The sequence below is a fragment of the Asparagus officinalis genome, chromosome 1 (assembly GCF_001876935.1).
Source record: "Asparagus officinalis chromosome 1, Aspof.V1, whole genome shotgun sequence".
In the NCBI taxonomy this organism is placed as follows: Eukaryota; Viridiplantae; Streptophyta; class Magnoliopsida; order Asparagales; family Asparagaceae; genus Asparagus; species Asparagus officinalis.
In genome coordinates this window covers 114098124-114106968 of record NC_033794.1, presented here as the reverse complement: position 1 = coordinate 114106968, position 8845 = coordinate 114098124, and the positions used below count along the sequence as shown (strand labels likewise).

At 35.5% G+C, this 8845-nt stretch overlaps 1 protein-coding gene across 1 annotated transcript; it reads left to right on the top strand.

The window, feature by feature from the left end:
• Positions 5-7654, top strand: LOC109829067. The gene is made up of 9 exons (XM_020396140.1): positions 5-116; positions 853-1046; positions 1830-2008; positions 3268-3552; positions 3630-3688; positions 3773-3809; positions 3919-3990; positions 5733-6057; positions 6905-7654. The coding sequence occupies exons 1-9, from the start codon at positions 5-7 to the stop codon at positions 7274-7276; spliced, it is 1635 nt and encodes a 544-aa protein (XP_020251729.1). The 3' UTR covers positions 7277-7654.

Below are 8845 nucleotides of genomic sequence, written 5' to 3'. Positions count from 1 at the left end.
GGCGATGGAGATTGGGCGGTTGAGCGCCGTGATCGCGATCGGAGTCTTTGCTCTTGTTCTCTCTTTGAGATTTGGGGCTTGTGAAGCGAATCGGGGTCCGGGTAACTTTATATTAGGTCGGTGAGATTTTGTTTTTGGGAGTTTCTAGTGTTGATTATGTTGTTGTTTGTTGAGGATTGGAGGTTTGATATTTGATTAATTCTTGCTTTAAGGTTGAATCAAAGTTGAAGTTTTCTTGTTTGTTTTCTTTAGAAGGGGTTAATGGGTTCGGACTTTGGAAAAAGATCCTTCTTTGTTTTTGTTATATGATTTTATTTGGTAGGTTAATTAAATGAGAATCTGACTCTCTTTATTAATTAACGTAAAATTCGAAATTTCAATTTTTTGAAAGTTAAATGCTAAATGAGATAATGAGAATTTTGCGCTAGTGCTTCTCCTACAAGAGAAGTTTTTGGTTATGGATTTCTTCTTCTTTGCGGAAATAGTTATGGGGAATTTTGGCAATTTATTTAGTTATTTATTTCTTTTCTGGGAATCTTTTAATAATATAGCTAGATTATTATTTTACAACTCTTTTTTATGCTGAAATTCTGTTTCCTTTTCTAAAATTTTTCCATTTTCTTTTCTTTATTCGGTATGTTAGTAAATGAAAGACCTTTGTTCTTTTTATTTATTGTGATGAAATTTGTATTTTCATTTTTTTGGAATAAATGTAAGATGAGATAATTTGACACTATTGCTTCTTCTACAATATCATTTTGAGAATCTTTTAATAATTTAGTATAAATTATTGTGTTGGAGTTCATTTTATAAGCTGAAATCCTGTTCCTTTTTGTTGATGTACAAATGAAGATGCGCAAAATTTTCCAACTTTAGAGGATGGATTACTGAAGTTTGCTCCAGTGGCGTCAGGGCCTGTTGCTATGGCTCCTGATTCAAAGTCTCCTCTGATTTTAGCAGCAAAAAGAACAAGGAGGCCTGATGTTCTTAATAAGTTCAAGATTTATGGTGGAGGCTGGGATATCACCAATAAGCATTACTGGGCGGTGAGCTTTTAGAAATCGACCAGTGTTATTTTTTACTTTAAACCTATTCTTTCATCCTGATTTATCTTTAAACTCACACACTTTTAAAACCATTCATACCCAGAACATCCATCCTGATTTAATTTTAAAAAGAAAATCTGTTTTGATCTGCTATAAAGTATGGTAAACTGGTATGTGTTGATCTAAACTTCTGTGATATTTGTTAAACTATTATATTATGTGTCAAAGTTATACAATAAAGAGATCAAATACTCTGGTTGAGTGTTTTGGGTGTATGTATGTTTTTGGAAGTGTGCAGGTTAAAAAATAATTCAGGGTAAAAGATCGGGTTTAGAATAAAAAATCCCTTTTAAATTTCACTTTTGTTCATGTATTCGCCTTTCATTATAAAAATTTTCCCTGAGGGACAATACTAATTGTCTTTGAGTCTAATCTAGAAATGGTGGATGGCTTTTGGGCTATTGTCTATTTTTCAAATAGACGGAGTCTTTAGTGAGCCCTTTTTAAATTGTCATCTGTGAGTTCTCCATTCTGGGATTGAGGTTTCGCCTTCTTTATTATACTGAAAAATCAATGCACATAAATCATCCGAACTATTTGTTACAATTTGGAGATGGTTTGTTGTGAGTTTATCTGTCATCTTGGCATGTTTGGGCATAATTTTTTTTCTTTTGATGGTGCAAACCTTTTCATACAAATATGCTCTGTTATATTCCCTTTTAGTAGACTCACTCATTATTTTGAACTCCAGTTCTTATTATTTATTGATCACTTGCTTACCAGTCTGTTGGATTCACTGGAGCTGCTGGATTTATACTTGCAATATTGTGGTTTTTCTCCTTCGGCCTAGCATTAGGCTTCCGCCACTGTTGTAGTTGGCGAATTGGCGTCAAAGACAAAGGCTCATCTCGTACACAATATGCCTGTTTTGTGCTATTACTGGTGTTCACATGCGCTGCCTCGTAATACTCTTTAACCAACTCCTGTTTCTGTTAATTCATTTTTCAATGTAATACAGACATGTTCGTGACAATACCGTTGTGCTTATTTTATAACGTTTCATGGTCCCTGCTAATTTCTTGTCGAAAATTTGTTTAGGTTTAATTTTCTAATTTTTTTTGATAGTATGGTGTTGTACTGTTATTTCTACATCCACTTGTATGTTCTATTAGTAAATTCTGAAAAGACTCAAAGTGCATCTGACGCAGTTTGATGGGACAGGGATGTGGATTCTATTGAATCTTCTAAATGCAGTCAACAAGCATATGGATGAGAATGCAGTCCCATAAACTAACTAAAACAAATCCCTGAACTTGAATGTTCTAGATAAGATTGCTAAAGATAATCCTAAAAGGAATATGCAAACCTATATTTTATGATGAATGAAGTAATGAACATGCAGTAAACGTAGGCAATTGAAAGCAAATTAAGAATCATGTATAAATCTGTGCTGAAAGACATAATTATTTCAAGATTTATTAAGAAAATTAAGATTTTAGTGATGGTTATATCTGATGACGAGAGTTGTTGCTATTTTTCAAACTTTATAAGCTTTAGATTGATAGTTCCTTTGATGAACTCACTACAAATTTACTTTAGGATTAGAGGAAAAAAGAATCTCAATCAAGAAGAGATAGCTTTGGAATTTGGATCGTATTGGATAATCGGATCTTGAATTGAGGAGATTTGGTTGCTGTTCAGAAGGATTTAAGGCTGTCAAAGGGGCTGATTGGGGCTATTCTGGGTTCTGCCAGACTGTGATGGCTAGCAAGTGGTAGGGTGGAAGATAGGATTATTTTGGGTTCGTGATCTCCCAGTTAGATGAGCAACTTGTGCAGCAGGAGCTGTGCTTTTATTCGCTTTTGATATTCTGTTGCATCTTTCCATATCATTTTGCATCCATTCACGAGTCTTTTAATCACAGAAATTTTACAATGTCATAACCACCATCATTTAAGCTACTGCACGTTATGATGTTTCAGAACATGTACTCGTCATTTCAGTCTAAATAAAACTCTAGTATGACATTGTTGTCAGTCGTGGGCAGAAATTATGATCAGTGTATAAGGCATCTCTATAATTTCCTTTTGCTATTCCATTGTGTGTCTTATTACCATATCTTTGCATTTTGAAATGAATGTATGTGGGAAATTAATTGGCTTTTGCTTTTGAAGTTATTTCACCTTCCAACCGTGTGCCATTTTACTTGTGGTTTCTCCAGGACTGGCTGCATTCTTCTCACTGTTGGGCAGGATGATTTCCATGGTGAAGTGCTGGATACCCTAAGCTTTGTTGTCAATCAGTCAGATTTCACTGTTCAGATCCTACGGAATGTTACAGATTTTCTGTCCTTTGCAAAGACAATAAATGTGGAAGAGGTTTACCTTCCATCTGATGTTCAAAATGAAATTGACAAGCTGAACATAGATTTGAATAATGCGGCTAATACCCTATCAGATAAAACAAATGAAAGTTCAGAAAAGATTAGAAGTGTTATTGATACAGTGTATGGCTCTATACCTTGTTATTTTTTGATCTGGCTTTGTTCCGTCATTGCACTAATGGCTTTGTCTACTTATATAGGAGGTGTGTGTTGATTGTGGTAGCAGCAGTGATGCTTATACTTGCAGTAATTGGTTTTGGTATGTATTCTGTGCTCCTTGTGCATTGCCTTACTGCTTATGTTCTCTATTTTTGACCAATTATCTTTCATATTCTGTTTGCAGTACTCGCCGTTCTTGGTTACAAACATGCGATGTACATGTAAGTTGGTGCTCTTGTTAATTATGAGGAATATATAAAATTTAGATCATCTGCTTCATTACCTTCCAAAATATTCTGTGTAATTGTTTTTGTTATTTTTCTGTTTCAGATTCATTATGAGTGGCTGGCTACTTGTGGCAGTTACATTTGCTCTCTGTGGAGGTTTTGTAATCCTCAACAGGTAAGAGCAAATTAAAAGTGGTTGTCTTACGACATTGATGGAAGAAAGTTTTTATACCTTTTAGTATAATGTATGTCGATTGATGATTGTAGCCTGTGCTTTGCATTTTCTGGTTCTTGTTTCTTCGTTATTGGTATTTCTATCCCAACCTTGTATTGGATACACAAAACATATTTTTTTAATGTTTCCTCAATGCAATAAGTTTCATATGTATTCTCATTGTGGAGCCTATTATAATTGCGCTGCCATCATGTGGTTAAAATACCAGTCTAAAAAGGTAGTGGAGAGACGGCATTATACTTTTCAGGCATAATTACGTCATAGTCCAACACATGAAAACCAGGAACGATGATGTGCTCATAATTTTCTATACTAGTTTGAGTTGAAATTGTAGATTACTTTACTAAGGTCCATTTTGATTGTCAGGCCGAAGCCCAAGTGAAGGAATGTGACAAGAATATATATGCTGTGTCTGACCTTTGAACAGTTTCTGAGATTCATCTATTCCAGAGAGCTAAATGGGATAACTTTTCTTTGTTTTAGGCCTGACTTCTTTTTACATCTGAGTTCAGCCTGGATGTCGTTCTTACTTGTACTCCACCGGTGCATGATGGAGGATTGAGCCCATTTCTAAGTCTTGGCCCTTTTCACCATGAATGCATTATGATCTCAGGTTAAAGTAGTAGTACTCATGCCAGATCATGGCATCCAAGGGTTGTAGTTGGTTTTAAAGTAGAACGGACGCATATAGAGGACACCTGCATGACACAGACATGGGCATGAGACATGATAATGCCTGGTAAAGCATGACGGCAAAATGGAATTAAGATATAATAAAAATAATAAAGTTTGTGTATATGCATATGCACACATTTTCATGCACTGAAAAGTCCAAACAATTAGTCATTAAGGACATAATGACTAAGTGCATGACATGTACCCAAGGATTGCCAATGAAAGTGTCATGTCTGACAAAGGTGTTGGCATGTCTGACATGAGCATGACTTTGTAACAGAAGTAGCCATACTATAAGTAGGTTGACTCCAAATCATTGTTTTTAAGTGCGGCCATAAATATACTGAGATGTTTTAGAAAATTCATCTGGACGAAGACATTCGGTGGACTATCTTGTGGCAGGTACCAGATGGGATCCAACCTGGAAGAGCTTCTCTTCTTATATCTGAGAATTCTCTTATTCTGATGGGTCCAACCTACAAAAGCTTTTCTTTCAAAATTTGAGATAGTAGATGGGGATACTAGCTAATATAGCCGCCTTCCATTCCTCCTATTATCATAATCTATCGTAACAATAAATCATATAGATAATAAGTCTTGAACTTCAAAATTCAAATTATATAAACTATGGAAGCTGAACGCCGTAACCACAAAACAAACCAACATCATTCAAAGGATATGCATAAAAACTATTGAGAAACATAATATATATTTTCAATAAAAAATGTTCTACACATGTCCACCAGTCATCTTGCATTTGTCAGTTTCTAGAACACATTAGACAAGCCGCCCCCTCACTTAGCTAATTTCACACTGTATAGGATGCCTAGATTGAAGCGAAATGCTTAGATGTTGCGGTAATCTCTATGTGGAGATTGTTAACATTCATTTGCTGTCATTTGATTCATGTAAAATTTTGGAGTTTTACATATATGCATGTTTAGGACATAGGCAGGTTACATATGAGATCCACCTTGTGAGACTCATGTAACTTTCTTTTTCTACAGTGCTGTAGGTGACACTTGCACTGCCATGGATCAATGGGTGGAATATCCACAGGCAGAAACTGCTCTCAGTAACATCCTCCCATGCGTCGATGAAAAGACTACCAATCGAACACTGTATCAGAGTAAAGATGTGATTCAGCGGCTTGTGAATATTGTCAACATTGTAATCTGGACAACTGCTAATTCAAACAGCCAATCACAATCAAATTCTTATTTCTACAATCAGTCTGGACCCTTGATGCCACCTCTTTGTTCTCCATATGATTCTCATCTGCGTCCCCGGCAATGTGATCCTTATGAAGTATCATTCGGCAATGCATCAATGGTACACATCAGATTTCTCACTGTTTATTAAATGTCATTTCATTTTCATTTAAATTTCATCGCTACACAAATTAAAGATTTGATACACAGTTTGCTTTTGCTAATTGCAACTCTCATTTCTCATTTACTTGAATTTCCTGCCCACCTTTTATCTTTATAGATTTTTGGTTTCTTAGAAAATGCAGCAGTTGTGTTTTAAGCTTTTAGCACTTCCATTTATACTCTCTTTTGTTGAATTCTTGCTTATCGTGTCCTGTTTATTTTTAGGGTGAATTACTGATGTATTGTTGTTTTGAACTTACTACCCCACTAGTTTTATTTTTGCTGGTAAACCCCATGAATGAACTTTTTTTTGGACTCTTTTACCCTCTGGAAGTCTATTTAAAAAAAACATTCTCTTTCTTTGAGGGTAGAAGAGAGAAGAAAAAAAATCACTCTGTCGGTCTTTCTGCAAACTAGAATGAGAGGGATAGTAAATTCAAAACATCGATTCTAAAGGGAGCAATGAACCCTTAATTTCAACTTCTGTGATATTTGATCCCATTTTAAAGTATTTTTCTGTTATCTCTGATAAATGATAACCCAAAAAATATTGCTCAAGTTATGGAACACAAACTGAGTTATAGTACACTGCTGCATGATATATCCATCCCATGCGACATCTTAAAACAAATAAAATATTTTTTTCCTATTGATCTGCTGATTTACGTAAGTTCTGGAACCGAAATTGATTTGTAGTACACGGATGCCTGAGGTATTCATCCCTTCGTCTTCTTAATACAAATAAAAATATATTTTCCCCTATTGATCTGCTTATTTACATTTCCACCATGCTTCAAAATTACCAGGTGTGGCAGAACTATACGTGCGAAGTTTCTGAAGCAGGCTCATGCATAAGTCCGGGGAGGATAACCCCAGATATCTATACTGAACTGGTTGCAGCTGTGAACGTGAGCTATGCACTCGATCATTATGCCCCTCTGCTTCTCAGCCTTCAAGACTGCAACTTTGTTCGAGAGACCTTCAACTCCATCACAACATTCTACTGCCCGAATTTAGAGCACGGGCTTAAGTTGGTGAATCTTGGGTTAGCTTTTATATCCACTGGAGTCATGCTCTGCCTCATCTTGTGGATTGTATATGCAAACCGCCTCCGAAGAAGGGAGGAGGTGTTTGTGACAACTCCATCTGAAGTCAAGGTTTTTGTAGAAAAGAGGTGACTTTTTGCATAATGAGCTATCAAGAGATTGAGTGATGAGATCTATATGCTAGTCTCATGCATGCGTCTTGGCTCTTGACTAGTAACCCCTTATTATTATTATTATTATTATTATTACTTAGTATATATCTATATATAAATATGTAATATATTGTAAATGTTGGAGAGTGATTTATTTTACCTCCATCTTTTCTTTTTCTTTTCTTTTTCAATTTCTTTTAGTATGAGAAGTGCCCAAATGGGGCGAAGCACCATTTGGGGTGATGAGTAATTTATGATGCAGAGCAGTTGTATTCAGGGAACACAAAAGAAATGATCTTAGTGGTGATCAATGTGAATGAAAGAAAAAGAGGCTCAGGCCTGCAGTTTCTCTTTGTTATTTTTGTGTGATTTTTGTGCTCCATTATATCTAATTGCGAGCTATATCTGTAGTCTTGTCTTCATCATGGTTTCTGCTCCTCTTGTGATTGTATGCGGTATTTGAGGCAGAGATTATTGAGGTCCCAGGTTTCATGCATGTATTAATATTAATATATCATACTTTGTACTGTGATTATTATTATTATTATTAAGATAGAAGCAATCTCCATGCAATGGGCTTAAAGGGAATTATTATTATTGGCATGTTTGAATCATAGAAGCAATTGTAGAGAATAATATGTGGTACTCTACTTGCTGTGGAGAACTAGAAAATTGACTTATGTTGCAATGCTTGTAGGACCCAAATAGGACCAGAACACAATGAATAGTAAATACATGGTTTAGGTTTTAATAAATTTTTGCACGTGTAGTCTAGGACATAGGTTAGTGTATAAGGTGGCAAGATTCTCAAAAGAGGGGATTTCATCATTGGATTAGGCCTGAAATTATTTTGTGGCTGCTTTTTCTCTCTATCTTTTTTGGTTTAAATTAAATAGTAGTGGTTAAATTTTGGTTGACCAAGACCCTAATAGCTGATTTCGAGTTCAAGATTCATTATAATCTCTCTCTCTCTCTCTCTCTCTCTCTCTTCTCTCTCTCTCTCTCTCTCTCTCTCTCTCTCTCTCTCTCTCTCTCTCTCTCTCTCTCTCTCTCTCTTCTTTTAGATCTTCAACCAAAAAATGTAGGCATATGTTGTTATAGACGGCTGAGTGAACTAACCATAATCAGCTTTCAGATGCGAAATAAATAATTAGTTTAGAGAATTTCCAGGAGAATGTTACCTCAAAACTTGAGTGATTGCCTCTTCTTTATTGACCAAATAATATCTGGGTCCCATACGTTTGCAAGTTTTCAGTGAGATTACTAAATGCTACTTTGGTCATCAACCTAGTTCTTTTCCAAAAACTTTTGCTAAATCTTGCTAATATGTTTTTCCTTATCTTGGCAATTGCATGTAATTTGATACATCTCTCTCTCTCTCTCTCTCTCTCTCTCTCTCTCTCTCTCTCTCTCTCTCTCTCTCTCTCTCTTCTTTTAGATCTTCAACCAAAAAATGTAGGCATATGTTGTTATAGACGGCTGAGTGAACTAACCATAATCAGCTTTCAGATGCGAAATAAATAATTAGTTTAGAGAATTTCCAGGAGAA

Bases quoted from the DNA above. Each gene is read 5' to 3' on its own strand.
- LOC109829067 (XM_020396140.1), top strand. From the start codon at position 5: ATGGAGATTGGGCGGTTGAGCGCCGTGATCGCGATCGGAGTCTTTGCT. The intron at 3,689-3,772 runs GTATGTATTCTG...TTCTGTTTGCAG, and splicing joins ACTTGCAGTAATTGGTTTTG to TACTCGCCGTTCTTGGTTAC. The intron at 3,991-5,732 runs GTAAGAGCAAAT...CTTTTTCTACAG, and splicing joins GGTTTTGTAATCCTCAACAG to TGCTGTAGGTGACACTTGCA.